At 41.1% G+C, this 22,075-nt stretch overlaps 1 protein-coding gene across 1 annotated transcript; it reads left to right on the forward strand.

Moving 5' to 3' along the window:
* The first annotated feature begins 1,222 nt into the window (after nucleotides 1-1,222).
* On the forward strand, nucleotides 1,223-20,155 carry NMBR (neuromedin B receptor). Its single transcript, XM_009914659.2, has 3 exons — nucleotides 1,223-1,809; nucleotides 16,190-16,538; nucleotides 18,909-20,155. The coding sequence occupies exons 1-3, from the start codon at nucleotides 1,394-1,396 to the stop codon at nucleotides 19,308-19,310; spliced, it is 1,167 nt and encodes a 388-aa protein (XP_009912961.2). The 5' UTR covers nucleotides 1,223-1,393; the 3' UTR covers nucleotides 19,311-20,155.
* Nucleotides 20,156-22,075: the final 1,920 nt, after the last annotated feature.

Here is a 22,075-nt window from a genome sequence, read left to right on the forward strand (position 1 = left end):
AGCTCAATTATTCTCCCTTTTGAGAAGATGAAGGGAAGGAATCAGTCTGCAGAGCACGTTGCTGGCGAATGCTGTTATTCCTCCACCTTAGCTCTTTATCTTCAAATGTCTTCAAAACTTCAGTCCAGTAGGTCTGCCTCTCTTTCAGCATATTTGCACTGCTACCTGCATCCATGGCGTCTGCTGGAAACAGGCGGAGCTCTTTGGAAAGCCTATTCATGTGCAGACAGTGGGAAGTAAAAGATACTACCTCACTGAAAAGCAAGAAACACTAGGGACAAACGCTACACTTAGAAGAGGCAAATAATGTTTATTCTGCACTGTGTTATACCATTTGCATAGGAAGTCATGGATAAAACACATCGCCTGTCCCCATTTCCATAGTCGAGGCTAATGTGAAATGCAGCTTCGCGAATCAAACCCTAAAACTTTAAAGGCAGCTGATGTCTTTGAGTAGGATCTATTCAGAGCCCACAGCTGAATGACAGGAATAAACTCGCTTCACCTCCAAGTCCCTCGCTCCCGTCACCCTGCATTTCAGAGCGGGTAAGGTGCTGGCAGACGGCTTTCCCGGAGGCGATCCCGCCCTCCGCCCGACGGGGCGGACAGCTCTCCGGTTTGCCGGGCAGCGCCTCAGCGGGGGCTGCTTGCGGAGAGCAGCGGCGGGGGCAGAGGCTCCCCCTCGCCCCCCCCAAGCCGCCCCCATGGCGCTCAGGGGCTGGGACCCCGCGGCTCCGGGATGCGCGCCTCCCTCCGCGCCAGACCCACCTCGGCGTCTCGGGGCTGGGGCGCGGGCACCAGCGCTCGCAGCGGGAGGAGAGGCGGGGCGGCTCCTCCCAGCACCAGGTATAAATCGGGGCTGCGGAGTGAGGAGCGGGCTCTCTCGGCGCCTCGCCGCCGGCTCCGGCTCCGCCGCCCGCAGCCGCGGGGCGAGCAGCACCGGCGCCGCTGGACAGCGCCGGCGGCTCCGCGGCAGCGCGGCCCCGGCCCCCGGCCCCGGCGGGGCGACCGCGGCGGGGCAGGGGGGCGGCCGGACCGCGCCTCCCCGGCGGCGGCGGAGCCCCGAGGGCGGTCCCGGGGCCGAGGGCAGGCTGCCGTCCTGATGGCGGTGGCTGCCCCCGGGGCTCCGGATCTCGCCCGCCTGCTCACCCGGGAGAGGGCTTGTCCGAAGAGCCGAAAGGGAGCGGCGCCGGCTTTGCCTTGTCTCCCGCTCGCCCCCCCCGCACTGCGCCGACGGGCAGCGCTTCCTCTGCATTTCTGAAGGGACAAAACTCGGCAGAGCAAAAGGGGGAAGAAGGGGGGGAAAGTTGGTTGACTGGCAGAGGGGTGAAGCTTTCCAGTGGCTCCCACCGCGCTTCGCACTAGAGGCCGCCAGTCTGCCCGAAGCTGGAGGATGGAGACGGCGCTGCCGCCCGAGCTCTCGGCAGTGCCCCTCGGCGGGAACGGGAGCACCCACCTGGTGCCGGACACAGCCCCGCTGCCCTCGGGACAGGGCACGGCCATGTTCACCGTCCGCTGCGTGATCCCTTCGCTTTACCTGCTCATCATCACCGTGGGCTTGCTGGGCAACATCACCCTCATGAAGATCTTCATCTCCAACAGTGCCATGAGGAGCGTGCCCAACATCTTCATCTCCAGCCTCGCTGCCGGTGATCTGCTGCTGCTAGTGACCTGTGTGCCTGTGGATGCCTCCCGGTATTTCTCCGAGGAGTGGCTTTTCGGGGAGGTGGGCTGCAAGCTCATCCCTGCCATCCAGCTCACGTCCGTTGGTGTTTCTGTCTTCACCCTCACTGCCCTCAGTGCTGACAGGTAGGAAAGCCGGGCTGCCCCTTCTCAGCTCTCTGCAGCTTGGGCTAAGGCTAGCCGGAGCTGGCACGAAAGGTAAAGCACCTCTATGATATGGTATCCCTGGTTTGCAATCCTCTCATTCCAACTTGTGAGGTGCCTGTGCTTCTCCTTCCCTCACTGACTGATGGCAAGTTGTGCTGACTTAAGTCAGAGGGTTTCTGGAAACGGGTGCGCCTGGGCCTCCAGCTTCCAGGGTGCTGGCTGCAAGAACTGGGTTTAATCCTGTCTTCTGCACCTCTGGGATAGCCCTGTAACAGCCCATTTATTGAAGTCCTATTCATTACAGGAAGGTTTTAGATGCTAAATATGACCCGTGCCAAGCCACAGTGGTATGTCAACAGGCAACGAGCAGCTTAAAGCAGGTCAAGCACAGAGGTATTTTTAATTGATTTGTTTCTTTCTGCCAAGAAATTGTGTGTGTGTGTGTTTGTGCCCTCGTAGAAGAGCAGGTTACCAGAGGTGACTGCCAGAACTAGTTCAGCCTCTGGGAATTTGGAGGCACCAAACTGTTCTGTTGTAATTGTCAGTTTTAAACTTTTGTTCAAACTATTCGTTTTGGCTTCTTCTGAACCTATAGAAAAGAAAAAAAAAAATAAATAGAAAATCCCCCAAACAAACTAGGAAGTAACAATTCCATCTCCATTACTTGTCAAATTAGGAAGAAACAAAGAGCTGGACCCCAAGTTTTTCCTCCCAATTACTGTAAATGGGTGCTTAAGGGATTTATAGCAACTGGGTGGCTGTTGGACTGTGCTTCAGGCTCTGAAAGACAAAATCTTGCAGTGTAATTGGCAACCTTAAATTAAATGAAATTATCTTTCTTCCCTTATCTAAGCAACTTTTTTTTTTTTTTTTTTTTTTTTGTAGCCAGAAATGAAAGTGTTTAATTCCTTCTCTATAGGCATTAGCCCATTGTCCTTTGCTGGAGTTTAAGCCAAACCAATGCATTACATCATTGGTGCATGATGTAAAGGCTTGAGTTTAGTAATGTATCTTCATACTTACAGTAATGCTTCTTTAAAACTATTAATCCCTTTTTTATAGAGTATAAGTGTAATTTATTTCTTTTTTTTTTTTTAGGCAATTTAGTAAATAGTTTCATTCCACTTGAGGGTAGTCTTCAGCGGCCATCAGCTTCAGTGGTGTTTGAATCAGGACCTAAAATACATGTGTATAAAAACTTTGTAACTTATGAAAATGGATTATATTTTTGAAGAAGAGCTCACAAAGCATACCTTAAAGTGAACACCTCTAATTCGCTGATTACCTCAGTTAAAAATATGTCAAACCTGTCCTTGGAGAGCCAAGCAAACCTTGCAGTTTTCTTTCTGCTCTATTTCCACTGTTTAGAAGTATGATCGTGGTATCCTATTTGAAAAGGGAAGAAGTTATTTGCAGAGGGGATCATGCCTCTAGTGAAATATAATGTGAGGGAATTCTGGTGGTTTAATGTTTAAGGATTCATTCATTTACTTTTTATGTAGCTTTGGAGCATTCATTGTTTTCTTTTTCCATATAATTTTATATCCTTTTAATATCAGTAAAGATTCAAGAAGTAATAATGCTGAGTCTGTTTACACTGAATGCATTTAGAATTACACATCCTAGAAAACAGCTACAGATGTTGTGCTGTGACCATATAAGCTTGTAATAAATACATTCCTCCAGCATTTTGGAGTCCACAGTATATGCAAATATCAGAAATGGTTATACTAAGAATTTAGCAACTCTGTTTCTTTAACCTCTGCAGTTACATTTTCAGTTACTGAGAACAAACCGCATTTCTTTTTCAGTCAGAAGAGCAGCCACTGACTTCAGAGACCAGTGTCTTGTCTCCTAGGGTCCAAGTCCTGTTTGGGTGAAGCTGGCTGGACTCTCAGTGGAGTCTGGGATGGACTCAAGTCTACTCTTTTGTACGACACTTGTGCTGAACTAAAGGGGAGGCACTGGTGTGGAAGGGTTTTTGTCACACCAATTTGTAGCCAGATCCTAACGTGTGTCATCTTGACCAGATCAGTTATGGGTAATTATGTTGGCAGGTCAGGAGTGGTGGCAGCATCCTGCACCTAAGAGGTGCTGAGGAGGCGAGGCCTGGCTGAGGGAAGTGTTTTCTCCAGGTAAGCAAATCTTGCATCAGCTGTTAGCAGTTTGGAAGCAGAGGTGTCACTAAAAAGGCTCCATTATATTCTGGTACGTATTTGGTCTGGTATACAATGTCTTCTCAGTGACCCCTTCTTTCACAGATAATGCTCAAAATACATTTTAATATATGATCATTGAAGCCTTTCCTGCTTTTTACTCCCTGTTAGCACAGGGCTGTATAGAACTCCAGACATTGATTACACTAAGGAACAGGTTTAGAAATATTTAGAGCTCTTTACAGTGTGCCTGTGTGAATTAGGATAAGGGAGGTCATCTTGGTTTCCACAGTATAATTAGCACTTATTTATGTGGAAATTCTGCATGGCAAATTACATGTATGTGATACACTTGACAACAATGGCTATAAAAGCAATAAACTCTGAATGATTATTACCTACAAACTGAAACTATAAGGAAGAAAAAGTAGTATTCATTGCATATGTATCTTTTCTAAAGTTGCTTTATTTCATAATGCTTTTTAGTCCATCTCAGCATCGCTAGTGCTTTCAATGTGACAGACATGCACCTTCTATCTGGAAGCTCATTATTTAGTACTGAGATTATTTGTGGTTTGGATTTTTTTTTGTTTGGTTGGGGTTTTGCTTTTTGTTTGTTTGTTTGTTTTTGTTTTGGGTTTTGTTTTGTTTTGGTTTTTTTGTGTGTGTGTACAAATATGATGTGTAATTTGTAACAGTGCTTCTCAGACTTCCCTGTGGAGCACACTTGCAGATTGAAATTGGCAGCACACAGCAGATCTGCCCAAGGTTGCCCATCGCCATCCCAGGAGTAGCAGCTGGTCCCACTAAACAGCCCTTCTCACCCTTGGGCTCCGGCGGCCAGGTGTGGGTGGTGGTGCCCTGCTCCGGACCCACACGTTTTGGGGCGGGGGGGGTGGGAGGTCAGCAACAGTGGTGGGGCTGGTGGCAGCAAAGGCAATGCGGTGGTGGCACTGGTGGTGCGGCGTGTTGGCATTAGAGGAGGGTGCGATCTCCTGCTCCTCTGGGGTGCAGAAGGCAGCACAGGAGCAGTGCTGCTGAGGCAGCCATCCCCTCTCACTGCCATGCAGGAGATGTGTGGGGACAGCACCCCTGACCCTCATGGCCACTGCTCCTATTAATTTTCCTCTATTGCCAGATGACCTCTAGAAACTGTAATATTTCTCTGGTTTAAAAAACCAAGAAAAAACCAGAGTGTGGATTACAGAAAGAGAAAACCTAATAATTACAGTAGATGACAAATGAAAAAAGGAAGGGGGCTGAGGGATGAAATTGTACAAAACAAAAAAAAAAGAGGAAACTAAGGGGGCCATAGGGCAGAACAGCCCCAGTAGCACTCAGCACACCCTGAAAGTGCCCACAGAGCTGGTGAGTAATGGCCAGGAGTGCACTTCCTAGAGGTGTAGTGGGACAAGGAATTCAAAAAGGGTTCCCTGTTGAGCTTGCTTCTACAGGGGCCATGGACTACAGTTTTGGCCAGGGCTAATGGATGTTGATGAGAAAGTCCCAGGACTTGGTGTCGTCTTGGATAAGGGGGATAAAAATAAAGAGGTGAGAGGAGAAGAGTTGCCAGAGGGACTGCGGCATGGCACACATGAAGAAAAGGTGTGCCCGCGTCTCCTCACTGCAAAAAGGACAGAATCCAGGGATGAACCTGGCTTGAACTATGCCTGACTTGAACCATTCCGTGAACCTGTTCACTGCTTCAGGGAGTGTTTTTCCAATTTATGTCTATGGTGGGCCATGCAGTTAGCTCAGAATGCAAACTGGGCCCACGTGGCTCCTCACCCTCCTCTTAGGATGAGAGATCTTGCCATTTTGTGCCTGGGAAGCAATCTAGGGTAAGGAAGTGGAGCGCAAGTATGGAAAGGTGTTTCCAAGATGCTTTTCAGAGCTAGAGGTCTGGATGACGCATAAACCTTGGTGTGGAGAGGTGGCTGGAAAAGCTCAGGGGGCAGCAGATTGAGTGCTACAGTGTGCATCTCTGGCCATCACTGCATTACTGTGTATGCTGATGAAAAGCAATTGTACCCACAAGATGCCAAGAGACCTGGGGTAAATAGACTTTGAAGGAATAAATATCAGCCCCTTAAAACAGCTATAGATTTGTCCCACATAGTCTTTCCTTTTCTCTTTGGCTATCATTTCTGCCTCATTGTTTATGTGCTCTGTAAAAATAGGATTAAATTTAATTCCGCTACTTTTTCTACATTGAATTTTCTTTCTAATGAAAGGTTTAAATGTGTTAGCTCAAACACAGTCCTGCTGCACTCTAATGAAGACAGTGAAGCTGAACAGTGGAGCAACTCGCCCTACTGAAATTGAAATAGCATCTTCTTTGTATTCTTCCTAAAAAGTGTGACAGAAGGACACCTCTGATGAGACAAATACTTGATTAACCAGGTAACAGAGTTAATTTTCATCACTACCATGACTCCTTTCCTATATCTTAGTAACAAAGGAGTTTGAAAACTTAAATTCATATTTAAATAACTAAATGCAGTGCCTGACTGAGGTGCTTAAAATGCGTTCTATAGATTTGCATAGCTAAACTATTTGATCCTTTTTTTGTTTTATTTATTTATTTATTTGCTTTAAATTTGGAAGATTGCAATCTGTATTTTTAAAAGTGTAAAAAGACTCAAAATATTTTGTGCACGTTTAATATCTATGTGCTGACTTCTGACTACAACTGATAACAAGAACCATTCTGGCTCAGTTTGCACATCTACCATCTCCTACTTTTGGGGGGACTCAGGAAAATTTTGAAGACATTCACAAGTGTGAAAAGGTGCCCTAGTAACTACTTTAGGATTTTTCATTAGTAAAATCACCCTTAATAAAATTTTTTTTTTTTTTTACTCTTCTTCAGAATTTATTTGGAGTTTCTTCTTTTGTTATGTCAGGTGCTGATTCAGGCTGAAATATAGTGATTGGAGACCTCTAAAATCCTCATTTCTTATTACATGTAGTGGAGCAGGTGAAGCAGGAAAGTGGACATGATTTCCTTTTGAGCTCTAATAGCTAATATTCAGGGACTAGAGAGCCTTTACAAAGAAAGTAGTATTAAATGACATCTTGAAAATTACTTATAATTAACCAAAGAACAAAGAAAAAATAATCAAAGGTAAAACAAAACATTATCTGTATAAGAGAAAAACAATGCCTTGACTGTATATAGTAGATGGGAAAATAAAATCATATGGACCCAGTAGAACTATGAAATCTATAAGTATATATCTTAGAAAGCCTAACACGTGAGGTAAATGTATTGAATGAATGACTTACTGAAGTACATTAAAAGAAATGATGGTCCAGATGTTTCCCTCACTGTAGGCTGTAGCAGTATGGCTATAATTATGCAATAACAAGCAAAGCAAAAGAAATTTGAGAGGTTGGGCAAGCTTTGTCTCTCACTTTTTTTTCAGCTCACCCTTTAGTTTATATGTGCAAACTTGACTCAAAATAAAGCTTGCCAGAACACCTTTGATGAAACTCTGACGCATTTTGTCAAGTTAAACAGTGAAGCCTGTCCTCACCTGTACCCACCCCAAAATGTTCTAGTTCATTTTTATCCATTCCATACAGCTAAAAGGAATATGATGGAAAATATTCCAGAAAGAAAAAAAGGATGGCAACCCTTTCCCCCCCAAAAAAAAGCAGAGGGCATTTTATATCTGGAGTAGATTAAGGAGCTACCTACTCTGGGGTAAGTTTGTCCAAGTCAGGCAATTCAAATCAGCTGTTGGAGAAGTTCCTCTTATGACAATCTTTACACAGCTGAAAATGATTTCTCAGCAAATTATATTTTCCTCCCAAGTTAGGGAATTTTTTCCTCAAACTTCATGCAGACACATGCATCTGTTAAACTCCTACCTTTGTGCATGTCCTGTGTGTGCTCTTCGACTCATGCAGAAACAGCTTAGTCCTGAGGATGGCAAAGTGAGAGGCGACCGTGGTGTTTATCCTAGTCTGTGATCAATGCACCACCTGTGTTATGCATTGCACAATCAAAGCTGGCTTTGCTTTGATTAATGCAAATGCCAGGGTCTGATAACATTGTGTAGGCTGCAACCTAAAACCCGAGGAACTGTTACAAAACCATTCCTCCTGTTTCCTGTTTCTTTGATCGGTTGGGTAAAAGCCTGTGCCTGTGACAGACAAAACAGCTGCTAAACAGCAGATCCAGCTGAACTCTTACCAAGCAGGCCTGAACATAAATCTCCATACATTTATTTTATTTGTTTGCCTCTCCCCATAACATGGTACACAATTCCCTTATATATTACATTGCAACAGATTTATCCAAATTGGACTGTTGGAATCCTCAAGTCTGCATTTAGCAGGTCCTCAGAAATGATGTCAAAGATCGAATATGCTATACCAATGCTTTCTCTAGGGAAAAAAGTTTTCTGTGATGATAAATTTGTTAGAGAATAAATAATAAATATCTTCTATATATGGGCAGAGTGATGAAACTCTCAAATATCCTTCCTGAAAGGGATAATTTCATTGAATCCTCATTTTAAATAGTTTGATTATAGAAGAACTGGTGTATTTCTCATATGGGTTTTGCTGCAGAACCATTCTTCCAGACTATATATTCCTGGTGCTAAATTCTTTTTGTGTTTTTATATGTACTAATGAAACAAAGCATATGCTTTGTTTAGACCTAGGGATAGGTCTAAACATGTACCTCCACTAGTAACTTCTAAATCCATGCTGAGATTCAACCCAATTTGACAGTGTAATTACAAATAGCAAGTAAGTTGTTACAAGTTCACAAAATTTGTGGAAGCTAAGAGGAAACTTACTTTGGTGTCCATTGAAGAGAAGTGTGTTTTGGAATTAACTTGACACAAATTCTCAGATGTCAGAGAAAATAACCAAGAGACAAACAATCCATACGAACCTTGGCATAATTACATCTGCTGCATGTAGATTTAATCTTGTATTTCCAGCTTTGTATGAGCATATGTACAAACAAAATTGTGGTGTGTGTATGAACATGAGAGAAATGGATTATTCTGGTTTGCTGTCATTCTCTCTCGTATGATTCTGTTTTGTCCTTCACATGACTATCCCAAATACTGTTTCTTTTTTTTCCAACTACATTTCACAATATTTTTTTAAACATAGTGTCATGTTTGTGCTTTGACTCCAAGTTTGTTTGATTCGTTGTATTTTAAGGATTGCTATATTAAGTTTTTCCTCTGTGATTTTTTTAATGTTCCTTTTTTTTACCATGGTGTGTATTTGTTTTTCCCATCTAGACTGATTTCAATGCAAACTAAGAACAGAAGTTGCAAATGAAATTGAACTGGAAACAAGTTTAAAAGTGATGGAGTGGAGCCTTCTAGGTGGTAATACTGGAGCAAATAAATGAAGTTATGGCTTTTTGGATTTAGAAATTAGAGATTTGGGGTCTAGATTCTCTAATGGTAAAATCTAAGTCTGTTCCAGACACATTAATTGAGGTTTGGTTATTTAATTCTTCCTGGTTTGTAACATTTCTAAAAATCATCTGACCATGTAATGTTCTCCTCAATAGTTATGTTATCTGCCATGGCATGTACTATGGCTAATTCATCAAGGAAATGGGAGGAATTGTTCTGCAACAGCAACAATTTTATAAAGGTAAACTGGCACTCAGCATATTTTACACTTGGGATTTCTGCTTCCAGGCACTTTTGTTCTTGTAACTGACATTTTTATTGACCTTCTGCTCCAGCACTGATGATCTTATGAGATCTTCTTCATTCAAGTATGTTTGGATATAACTGCTGGGAGATACGCAGTAAGGATATGGTGGATATGCAGAGAAACATGCATCTCCGTCTCAGCGATCTAAAGGCAGGGATATCAACGGGATGTGGATCAAGCCCATTTGGGGAAATGTTTCTCTTTCCTCAAACTCCTTTGACCCTTCAAGATTCAGAGTATAAACTTTGAAAGAATAGGATATGGTTAGGCGTGTTTTTCTAAGATTTTTTTTCTTACAACAAGTTTATAGTGAGGAAGAAGTAATATGACTAAATGGAGAGCCAAGCACTGGGGGACAAAGCCAAACAGTACATAAGCTTGTCTAGGCTACACATTGCATTGCCTAACCTCTAACCTAGGTGTTGACTTTCACCTTCTCCTTTCCACCTCTCCTGACCAGAATCCAAAATCCAGAATTCCAAATTAGTGTTGGAATGAGGGAAATGCTCCAGCAAGGCAATAAAAGCCAAGAGAATACACGTGCTCAGCTGCCTTGTAATTCCCAGTGGAAGATGTTACATCCAGGGGTTTGTATGATGCAGCCTGCTAAGAGTAAGGTTCTCTCCTCATTAATGAAATGTTAATTTTGAGCCACTGTCTAGCAGACCTGGGCCATGACTCCTGGACACCCTGGCTGAATGAATGCTCCATTTTGTTCTTGGAGAAGCAGGTGCTGGAGCTGCCTTTGCCTGGCTGTTTTGTGAAGGCTGATGACTTCAGTGTGCTCCAGCCATTACTTAAATACAACTTTGAGATCAGGCTCCTCAGCTTTGCTGTGCTTAGTTTCAGGGTCCTAATGAAGCTTAGATGCAAACTGAGTAGGTCTGATCAGGGGAGCTCCCAGCATGCAGAGCAGGGGAAATACAGCTACTTGCTTAATTTAAAAGTCAGGAAAGAAAGGACACAGCAGGGCGAGGTAGGCCAGCCATTGCATGAGGCTTCTGGTGTTCTTGGGACCAGGCACCTGAAAGTGTGTGGTTTTTTGCTATGTACGTAATGTTCATATGCCCATATATATGTGTATATATTTTTTTAAAATATATATATATATGCACAAAACCATATGAAACAGTGCCAAAACACAGGCCTGAGCACTGAAAGTCAACCACTTGTCAAACTGTTGTTAGAGCAGTCCATGGTGTGGTTTTGACCTGGGTCAATCAATATTCTCCTGAACAATTTCTAAGCATGATTCAGGGTTAAACAGAAGCCCAGGGGCCATTACCAACAGAAGTGTAAACTGCCTATTTTGTTTGGAAATGGTGGTCTTGTATTAGGACATGAAAGAGTTTAATGGAATGGTCATGGGTGACGAGCCAATGCTACTTTGCCTCCAGGCTGAAGAATGGAATAGAGAAGTAGAACTTAAAAGCCAGATTGCAGGCAGTTAGCTAGCATTGCAAGATTTGTACGAGCTTGTAGGAATTATGGTTAGCTAATGTGAGGTGAATGGTGAGAGAAAGAAGCAGCAAGAGAAGAAAAAATGAAGAGGAAAGAGAAAATTTCTTCTCTGAAACACTGGGTGTACAGGACAGGTAATGTATTTCATGTGGGGAAAAAAAGCATCCTGAGAAACTTATGTTTTGATTCTTTTTGTGGTGGAGAAATCATCGTTCAAAAGACCAAATCAGACTTTTTTTGTTGAAGCATTATTGATAGTTGTTGGCTCAATGGAGCATATTTCTATAGAGTGGAAAACTTTTTCCACTTAGGAAAGTCTTAGGATTTTCTCCCTGAGGAACACAGAACACATGCCATTGACATTCATTTTAATTGTGTTTACACATGGTCTGCTAGGCTTCATTTCAAATACTGTTCATTATGTTCAGCTATCAGACCTCTGAGACGCTCATTCCTGGTGAATGCAATTCTCTGCACTTAAGAGAGAAGAACAGCACAAAAATATTGGGACTAACTATAAGAAAAAATCAAGAAATCTACTTTAAATTGCAAGAATTTATAAGAATGAAATAGAATAAATGTGAATCTCAGACTGTTTGTGTGTTGTGAAAGAAATTCCCGCAACACTGGACATCAGATGATTCCACATTTTTCTCAGCTAAATAAATTGTTCTTCTCTTAATGATTCAACTGGAATTGAGTCAACAGAACTGCCCATACAAGGAAAAGGGATTTGGTCCAAAATTTCATTCTACTTTAGTAGAGTGGACTACAACTGGACACGATAATTAGTATTTTTAACAAATATTGACCATGTTTCCTATTCAGGTGTATATATATGCTGTCTTTTTGTCTTTGAAATCTTCATGCAATGGCACCGTAAAATGCTAACATATAAATGTTTTTGATAAATGGCTCTAGTTTGCAGGAAATGCAGTGCTATGACACAGCAACATCACTTAAAACAGAAGGTTTATAATAAGGCCAATGATACCAATCCTGCCAGCTCCAGGATTAAAATGCAAATTATATCAAAGTAGTATGGGTCTGCCCTGCCTGAATTAGGTCTCTGCTTGGTTTATGACACTTCATTATTATATCTATTTATTTATTTGCATCGTGATGGCATGTGGGAAACTCGGTGATAAATTAGGGTCCTATTTGTGGTAGATGCTATATGAGCTGGAACAAGATGAAAGTCCTTCACCTGACGGGTTTTTAATAGAGACAACAGAAGACACAGAAACAAAAGGGCAAGGAGATATTGAAGCAATTCTGGTTAGAATGGTAGGCTGTAATCATAGTCCAGTGGCTGCCTAAGTATTGTCTTGTTGTTTTTGTTTTTCTTTTTAACTTGTTTTTGAAGGTCATCACAACAAAGTACTCTCAAAAAAGAGGTGGCACTGCAATGGAGGGACAGCTTATGGCTAATCATGGAGAAGCTTCTTTTGAAGTCAAGTGTGTGGGAGGGGAATAGCATTTTGGATGCAGCAGAGACAGGTATAGAGCTTTCCATTCTAATTGAGAGCTGAGAAATACCTTTACGAAGGCCTATGAAAACAAAGATGGCAAGAAGTAGAGAAAATATACTGGAGTTTAGAAGGTAGCAACATGTTATAACTCTGGAGGAAGAGGATATTCCTTTTTTCATCAATTTTTTGGGTTGTGTAGAAGGGAAGAAATTGTTTTATAATGAAAATACTCTATACAAACAAAACCAATCTGCAGAATGGACAAGTTTGTCCTTGTGTCTGTTGGCAGAAACCACAGGTCCAAAAAAAGAAAACTTATAAAGTATTTCCTGAGTTGGGGTGCCTTTGTCAGCAGTGATAATTATAGAGGATGTGGGAAGACAGAATTTACATGAAGGCTTTTAATTAAAAGCAAATGCGTATTTGTAATTATTTCCCGAACTTCATGGCAACCTATAATTTTCTTTTTTCATCCGTGAAGTAAAGGAAAAGATGGATTTGGCTTACTAATTTGACTAAATAATTTGCACCCTTCCTCTGATTTACCAGTGTTGTTTTATTGATAGAAAATATGCACTTTGTATTTTGAATGGCTGGGGGTATGTTTTAGCCTTACACTGGTTTTATAGAAAGGAAGAGGCTGGGTGTTCATTTTGGGAACACTTCTAATTTCACTCAGTTCACATTTGATTTTTTTCTGTGACCTGTCTCTTTCTTCTCTATATCTTTTCAGAGATATAAACAAGATGACAGATTTCGTAAAGCACTTACTTAGTGCCTTTTCCTTCCCATTGACACTGAGTACTGTGCAGGGCTGAGTCCTAGGAAGAAGAGTGCCATTTTGTAGTCAGCTGAAGGAGCAAGTAGAATTTTGATAAGATTAAAGAAGAAGTTTTCTGGGCTGAATCCAGCTGTTTTTGTGAAAAAGGGCACTCTGCTCCAGTGCCTTCCAAGTCAGTCATAGCTCAGGGGAAAGCATGGTATTTGCTGGAACAGCAATATATGCCAAGGCACAAATATATGCTACATCTTCCGCTAATGTAAAGGCTTCTGAAAAGGTCTCCCATTTAGATATTAACCAGATGAAATGCTGCTAAAACAATTGATTGTGACATGGTCATTGTCTTAGGTAATAGGTCTGTGGTCAAAACAGTTTGAACCACTGCAATGGGAAAAGAGAGGAAAAAAAAATATCTGTAGTACAAAACATGATTTTTATCCAGTGTCCTCCCTACCTCTCCTAGACTCCAAACCAGCTCTTCCCCAGCAATGTAAAGTTTTAAAGAAATGAGCAGATGCAAGGACTTGATGTCACCTCAGTTGAATGAATCAAATAGGTCTGTCTTTATGTAATGAAATCAAGGCAGACAGCAATAGGAAGCAAATTATTGAATAATAAGCTCACAGTTTGTGCTGGGGAGCATTCACGCTTTGTGCAGAAGCTTCTATCCTTCCTATGGCAGTATAAAGGATTTCTTTACACCTTGGTGTCCAGGCAGTTTCTCACTGTGTGTTAGAAGAAATGGTAAATATAAGTTAACAGAGACAGTTTACCAAGTTTTATTTTCTACTCCATGATATGGGCGAAGACAGAGTAAAAATCCTCTCTCTGAATTCAGAGAAGATAGGAACATAAATAGCCATTATTTTTAATTATTTAGTGATAAGACAATTTATCACAGTCCTGAGAAAGATGACTTCAAGGCACATTTTGACTCAAATATTCTCTGAATGAAAAGTTTGCTAGGGTACCAAGACAGTGCTCTGCTCCAGACATTTTCATGGCATAGCCAATTGCAGTATTGGTTGCCAGCAAACTCACAAGTTGCTGCATGGGGGTATAGCTTTTACCTGCAGTTCCTCAAACATCTGCTCAAGGTGTTGAGGCGCTCTGAAGTACCTCTCAGGACCTCCAAATCAGCCATAAAGGGTATTTGGGATCACAACTCCATTTCTCAGCATTCCCTTCAGCAGCTATGTTATCTTTAGCCAAAACCTAGCCCTTGGTATGTGTTTAGACACCTGTTCATACCCATCCATATTTATATTTGTATATGCATGTATATGTATCTACATGCATGGATCAGGAGTTTTATCAGCAAGTAGACATCTAAATTACAGTTCTTTTCACTCTCAGCTCATTGTATAGCTAACAGAGAAAAATAAGCACCTCAGAGGGCGATTTAATACACCTAAAATCTGAACCACTCTTTGAAAGTACATTTCCACTGACCAGAAGGACCTTAAGATGAATAAAATTATGTACCTGGAGTATGAATCTCTCCTGACTTCCTTCTTCCTGTTAAACTTTTCTTTAGATATTAAACAAAAATCATTTTTCCATTTCTCAAAACTTGTGCCATTTCAGAAAAAAACCCCATCCCAAATCAAATCAAAACTAGAAACAAAAAATTGAATCCACACAAAACCCCCCAACCTTCAAATTATCACAGCTTAGGCAAACTGAAATGCTTTGTTTAATATTCAGTTTTTAATAAAAACATCAAAATATAATTTACTTACATTTTGAAAAAAACCCTTTTCAAAATAAGTCAAAAATCTAAACAAAACATTATGGTATCCTTGAAATATTTTTCTCAAAGTATATTTGGCCTTTTAAAACTGACCTTTTATTGTGGAAAGTTTCACTTTTTTTCACCTCCTGCAACATTTTTTTTTTAAATAAAAGAATTCCTGACCAGAGTTTACTTTTATTAATTTATTTTACTTTGCTGTAGTGTGATATTTCCATTCTCTGCAAGGCTTCCTGTCCTCATTGTAATGTTTATGAAATTATCAATTCTGCAAAGGTTTATATGTAATCATATATTATGAGACAGTTTCCCAAAACGCGGTATAGAGCAGCAGCTTCCAACTATCGATGTGGAAATGCCTACTTTATTTAAGAGTTTAATACTTCTGCACAGGCCGTTGGGAGACATTCCTGCCTGACTTTATGAAGATGTGTATATTCCAGGCGTTACAGTCGGGACAGTATATCTGTGTGTAGAAAGGTGCTGGGGTGGAAAGGCAAGAGCCACCACAGCAGCGGTTGTTGCTGGTCTGGCAAGAGGTGGTTAATGCTGATTATTGCCCTGTGCTCCCGGGGGGGCTGGTGGAGTCTGAGAGTGGGAAAGCCGTGGTGGTGGTGGGCAGGGGGGAGTCCTGGGCTGCGGGAGCCGAGGAAGGGAGCAAACTCTAGTGTGCACGAGTTGGTACGAGAGTGAGGTGGAAGTATGGAGGTAGGATGTGTATCTGGGGATTTGCTGCGGGGATTTGGAGAAAGAAAGAGTAGAGCCATGGCTGCTTCTGTGCTTTCACCAGGCTGGCACCTACAGCCACAGGCTGTACCCAGGGCTCCTTTTGCCACCTCTAATGGCTATGTATATAGATGAAGCTAGAGATTTAGAGAATACAAATTTGAGAAAAGTTACAAACCCCTTGACATTTCAAATAAGAACAAAATATGGCATTATTTCAGTCAAAGGTATGAAGTTGCCTAATGCATCACATGTTGAATTTGAAAAGATACCTTTTGATTTGCATCTGCATTTTGATCAATTTCAGGTACAAAGCAATTGTAAATCCCATGGACATCCAGACCTCCAGTGCAGTGTTATGGACCTGTCTTAAAGCCATTGCCATCTGGGTAATCTCCATGCTCCTAGCAGTTCCTGAAGCAGTGTTCTCTGAACTGGCCCACATCAATGACACGGATAATGCCACTTTCACAGCATGCATACCATACCCCATGACGGACGACATGCACCCGAAGATCCATTCTGTGCTGATTTTCCTTGTGTATTTCCTTATCCCTCTTGCCATCATTAGTATCTACTACTATCATATTGCAAAGAGCTTAATAAAAAGTGCTCACAACATACCTGGAGAATACAGTGAGCATTGCAAAAGGCAGGTAAGCAATTTGCTTTTTACATCCCAATGAAAGATTTGTGTGCAGTATACACTTATAAATCAAGGTACAGGGACTGTAACATCCAAATTGTTGGATTTCACAGAGGATTAGTTCAGTTTCCATATGCATGAACTAAGCTGAGGATTATCTGAAAAATCTCCTTGTTTTCACAATTACTCAGTATTAAGCCCAATATGTAAATGAATACGAGCAAGGAAAAATATAAATTCAATGCCATCAATGTGTATTCCTAACAAGAAATGGGATTGGTATATGTGTCTGTAAGTGTTGTTACTGTAACTGTTACTTGCGGTCTTACTGAGGAACAACATTTTTGTAGTTAATTCTAGCGGCTTCACCTGTCCCCATAGGCAGCTGTTTTGGGAAGAAATCTTACATGAACTTTTTGAGAATTCTCCCTGTTTTATTTGTGCTTGGAGATGAAAATAGGCAGGGAAATTTTTTCTTAGGGGATCCAAGGTTCTTCTCACACCAAGGAGTGCTGAAAACATGAACTCAGAGAATTAACTGATTCTTTTTTGGCTTTCTCAGTAGATCTTTCTTGGATACAATCATGAACTCACACTTTTCTAATACCCTTTCTATTATAGATGCTATAAAACTTTTAGTATAGGTTCTGTATACCTTTGAGACAAAGCATTTTAAAATACTGGACAAAGCCATTTCCCCTGTAAAGGCACAGGAAGCAATAAGATAGCAACAGGCTGTTCATTAGCAGGAACATTTACATATACAAACAACAGCTTTTGTGGTGAAAGTGCCTCAACCACTTTACACAAGCATTAATATTGATAGAGAAAAATACTTATGCTCATCAAAACAATTTGGAAGGGTTTTGTCTGCCAATATTTTAGAAAATACTTTTATACTCACTGAAATATCCTTGCATAACTAGCATGTACATATTCTTTTAAAAAGAAAGACCACATTCCCTCATGTCCTTTTTGCTCAGCATTTCATTTCTAGTCTAGCCTGTTTCTTGTCAAAAATGCATACATATTAGCACTTCGTGTATTATTTTTCCTGTGAAATATAGAGAGCCTTTTGGCTGAACCCTCAGGATGGAAACAATATTTAATTTATATCACATTTCTGAACCCACATGTATTTTCAAAGTAAGAACGTATTTTTTTCATTCCACTTAGTTTTTTTCTTTTTGTTAATCTATGAGGCTCAGAAGAATGGAAAATTCCAGTGTACTTACATATCTCCCAGCAAGAGGAAGTATATTCAGACTATTGCTATCAACTCGCATTTCTTTAGGCCATAGCACAAAAGTGTAATATTCACACTATAGCTCTGCACCTTTTAGTCTGCCTTTGCAATCTGTCTGAGTGCAAATCCTACCAAATTGGAATGTTAGTTTTCCCATCTTTTATGAATTCCCCACTGGTTTTGGTTTAGATAGAGCCAAGAAAACTACTTACAGATTTATTTCACAGATTTTGAAACCCTGTTAGAATCAATTCACTTGATTTTCTTCAGAAAATTGAGCAAAGCCAGACAACTTTCCTGCCTTTACAAAACTTTGGTACCTGACACACATAATAAATCTTTTGGGAGGAATATGTAGAACATTTGTGCCTCCCTTTGGTGCCTTCTACCTGGCCAGTTTCTCTCCCTCTCTCAGTTTGGAACCACTTTGTAGCCTCAGACCTTTCAGCCACTCTCAATATCTACATGGTAATCCATTATACTTTAGCACTGCAATTAAGGTACATTTCTTTCATGTCATTACTGAAGATTAAATGAACCTTTCACTTTAACCCTGGAATTAAGATGCTTCAGACTGTGCAATGCAGTTTCGGTGGTTTGTCTAGGAGAGAGGCGTGCAAGCTGAGGCATTTTGGGCAAAATAACGGGGTGTAAGTACCACTGTATAGCTAACACCCTAGCAATGTCACTACATTTCACTCACAATGTCTCTAGATTTCAAAGTCAACAGTTTCTAAATAGCTTTCTAACTAAAGCTAAGTTTCAAGCCAAGCACTGAGATCTCATTAGAAAAGGCAATGTTTCATGACATCCTTTGGTGTGTGCTTTCAGGCTAAAAGCCAACATTTACTTGGGTCATGAATCAGTCTTGCTGCATATGTCACATAGAAAGAGCAACCTTCTGTAACTGCAAACAGCAAGGATCTTTCACTGAAAGTAAACTTAAAGTGGGAAAGGAAAGTAAATGAGATATAGAAAAAGTAATTCAGCCCCTGAAGGAAGCATTTTTACTGGCCTTACTTATGATAGTTGTTAAAGCTAATATAAAGCAGAATGCTATATGTTTTAATTAAATCTGTTATGTGGAGTAGTTCTGTTTGTTGTTGCTCATTTGGATTCTCTTCACCTTTTTAGATGGAAACTCGGAAACGTCTGGCAAAAATTGTTCTAGTTTTTGTTGGCTTCTTTGCTATCTGCTGGTTTCCTAACCACGTGCTATACATGTACCGATCTTTTAATTACAATGAGATTGATCCATCAACAGGACATATGGTTGTTACCTTAGTGGCCCGAGTGCTAAGCTTCTGCAACTCTTGTGTCAACCCATTTGCACTGTATTTTCTCAGTGAGAGTTTTAGAAGGCATTTCAACAACCAGCTACGCTGCAGGAGGAAAGCTCAGCAAGAGAGATCTGCCAGCTACTTGCGCAACTCTTCTGCCATTCAAATGACTTCCCTGAAAAGCAATACCAGGAACACAGTGACTAGCATGACACAACTGAATGGGCACAACTTGAAACAAGATGTGTCATTATGATTTAATAGGTGTAGTTTTTGACCATGGAACAAATTTGAACTTTTTCTTCGCAGTTTGTAACTCACTTTTGGCTCTCATATGCTTAGACCATCCGAGTCTCCAGAACAGAGGATCTGTTAAAGCCTGGCCAAGGTTCTTTCACACCTAGTCTTTCTTTTAGATAGAAGTGAAGAGTATGTTTTATTGAGAAAACAAAACTGACTGGCTTCATATTGTACTTTAAAGTAGCTGCTAATATGTTTAACATATAAGAAAGCAAAACAATAGTGTGAATATTAGTATAGCTGATCTAATATTGCTTTAAAAAGTATAGATTTTCTGATCTGAAAAATATGTATTTTTAACTGAATATTGATCCAGGCTTATGTCTTACCCTAATAGATTTTGCATGGTTTTAGGTGTGCTGTTGTACAAGCATTGTTTATTAAGACTGGTGGGCATTTTTTGACCAATTAAGGAGCAATTGCAATGCATAGATTCTAGTTTCAGATAAAAAAATATTCGAGTATTGAGTGCCAAATCTTTACCTTATTTAAATCCACCTTGGTTTTTCACTTTGGCAGACATACATGATGAGAATTTACTTTTTGGGGCTTCTGTCTGCTGTTGAGGTCAGAAGTTTATCTGCTACAATTACATTCTTTTTGTGATTAACGTCTCAAAAGAAAAATGTGTGCAACGTGCAGGTTTTCTAGAACTCAGTGTCTGAAAGTTTATTTCTCTGATTTGTTAAGTCTGTAACATCATTGGTTTAGAGAATCTACATGCTTTGTATTTGCTACTACTAACTGATCCTGCTGATACCAGTACACAGCTAAGGACACTAAGTGTAATGGGATGTCTGAACATTCGAAGAGGTAAAGTTCTGAGTGTTTTTTTTCAGAGAGGGTCTGTGGCAAGGCTCCATACAGCTCAGAGAAGTCTCAGAGTGCAGAACCCAGGTTAGTACTGACAAAACCAAACTGAAGGATGCCCTGCAGGAACACACCTAACACACTCTGATCACTAATGATCATCCAGCCCATGGGACCAGACACGTTCTAGTCTGAAATAACCCCCAAGTGATGAAACATGGGTAGCTGGCATTGGTTGCTCAGTACCAGCTGTTTGCTGTCTCGATCTACTCTTTTTGCACATACTGTTTACCAGTCTAAACAAAGCCTAAGTACTGTTGAAAATCTCGGGTTTAAAAGACAGTGTTTCTTTTCCTGAAGGCCCTTGTGCAGAAATAGTCAATGCACTTCTGAAAATCCTAGTTGGGCTGCCTAAAAGAAGGATTTTCAAATGTTTTTTGTGAGTCACCCCAGTGCCATGGACAGCCCACAGGTGTTTGTCAGTATTCCAAGGAGGACATTTTCAATGTACATGGTCAGTGCAGAGCTAGGATTAAAAAAGCAGGGAATGGTGGGTGAGGCTGTAGTTACCAATTACCATCCTGCCCAGAATAAATTTGCTAGGAGGGCTTAGGGCTCTTACTTTTCATTCACACTCCTCTGCTGGGGATACCTTCTTATGCAAGGCTTGCAAAGCTGCCCTTCAGACCACAAGAAAGCAAGCAGTTCAGCTTTCAAACACCTCTCTTTTTTGACTCTTTTTTTTTTTTTCTTTTTTAAAATCAGTTCACATGTCAACACAGGTAGTCAAATAGACACAATGACTGAAGCTTGCTGCTGCAAAAACCCATGTAAGGCTACCCATATAAAAGTTTCTAACCTGTCTCAGGGCTGCACCAGCTCTTGGTGAGAGAGCTGATGGGGCCAGAGCTGACTCCCCCCTTATATTGCTGCATGCTGCCAGACTAATAACCATTCTGCCAGCCAGGTGAGAGGTTAGCTGGGGCAGGGTCTGTTTCAGGTCTGAGCTCCAGAGAGGAGATTCTCACAATGTCCTTGTGAGAAGAAAGGGCAGTAATGGCAGACAACGGCACCTTGTGGAAGCAGTTTGTTATAGCCAGTTCAAGAGACAAATGTAATTTTAAATAGCTTTTTTTTTCAAATGGGGTGCAACTGCTCCAACACAGATCTGTCTCTGTCACAACACTGTAGGCTGTACTTCTGCAGTGAATTCTCTAAGGTGAATAGTAGAAAGTACACTAGAAATTCAGATTGGATTTCAGAATTAGTTGCTAGTCTTATAATTTCAAAAGCTGAAGTGCTAATGCAGCGTAGCAGCTTACAGGTTTTTTTTTCCTTATGAATACTTGCTGGTATTTAGTTCTATTTGTAACTCTGTGGAACCAGCTGAAGTTCAAAATTTCCTTCCCAATTCCCCTACCTTCAAGGCTAGTTATACCTCTACCTCAATTTTTAAAGCAACAAGAAGGTATAGGCATATTGATGTAATCTGTAAATGATTTTAGCTAATTGCCGGAAAAACAATCCCCAACTGTTAGCACTCGACAGGGAAAGTAACAGATTGAAGGTCTGACTGTCACCCAGTGTGGTCCAGCTGGTGAGACCTATAGTATGTAATGTAGTTAAAGTCGTGTGCAGCATTCAAATGAGAAAACTTATGAAGTTCAGTGTAGACCAGTTCCATACTGCCTGCCCTAGCCATACTGCCTGCCCCATGGCTTCAGTGGCTCCTTGGAAGACTTTACACGAAGGAGCAAATTGACATGAACTTGTAAATCTGTCTGTAATAGTTTAGGAAATTGTCACCCATAGCCACCTAACACTGCCCCATCCTCCTTGCCACATCCTCCTTTTTTCTCCATTTCACCTCTTCCGTCTCTCCCTGCCTTAATTCCGTGTGAGCCCACATGT

The sequence above is a fragment of the Haliaeetus albicilla genome, chromosome 7 (assembly GCF_947461875.1).
Source record: "Haliaeetus albicilla chromosome 7, bHalAlb1.1, whole genome shotgun sequence".
Taxonomy (NCBI): Eukaryota; Metazoa; Chordata; class Aves; order Accipitriformes; family Accipitridae; genus Haliaeetus; species Haliaeetus albicilla.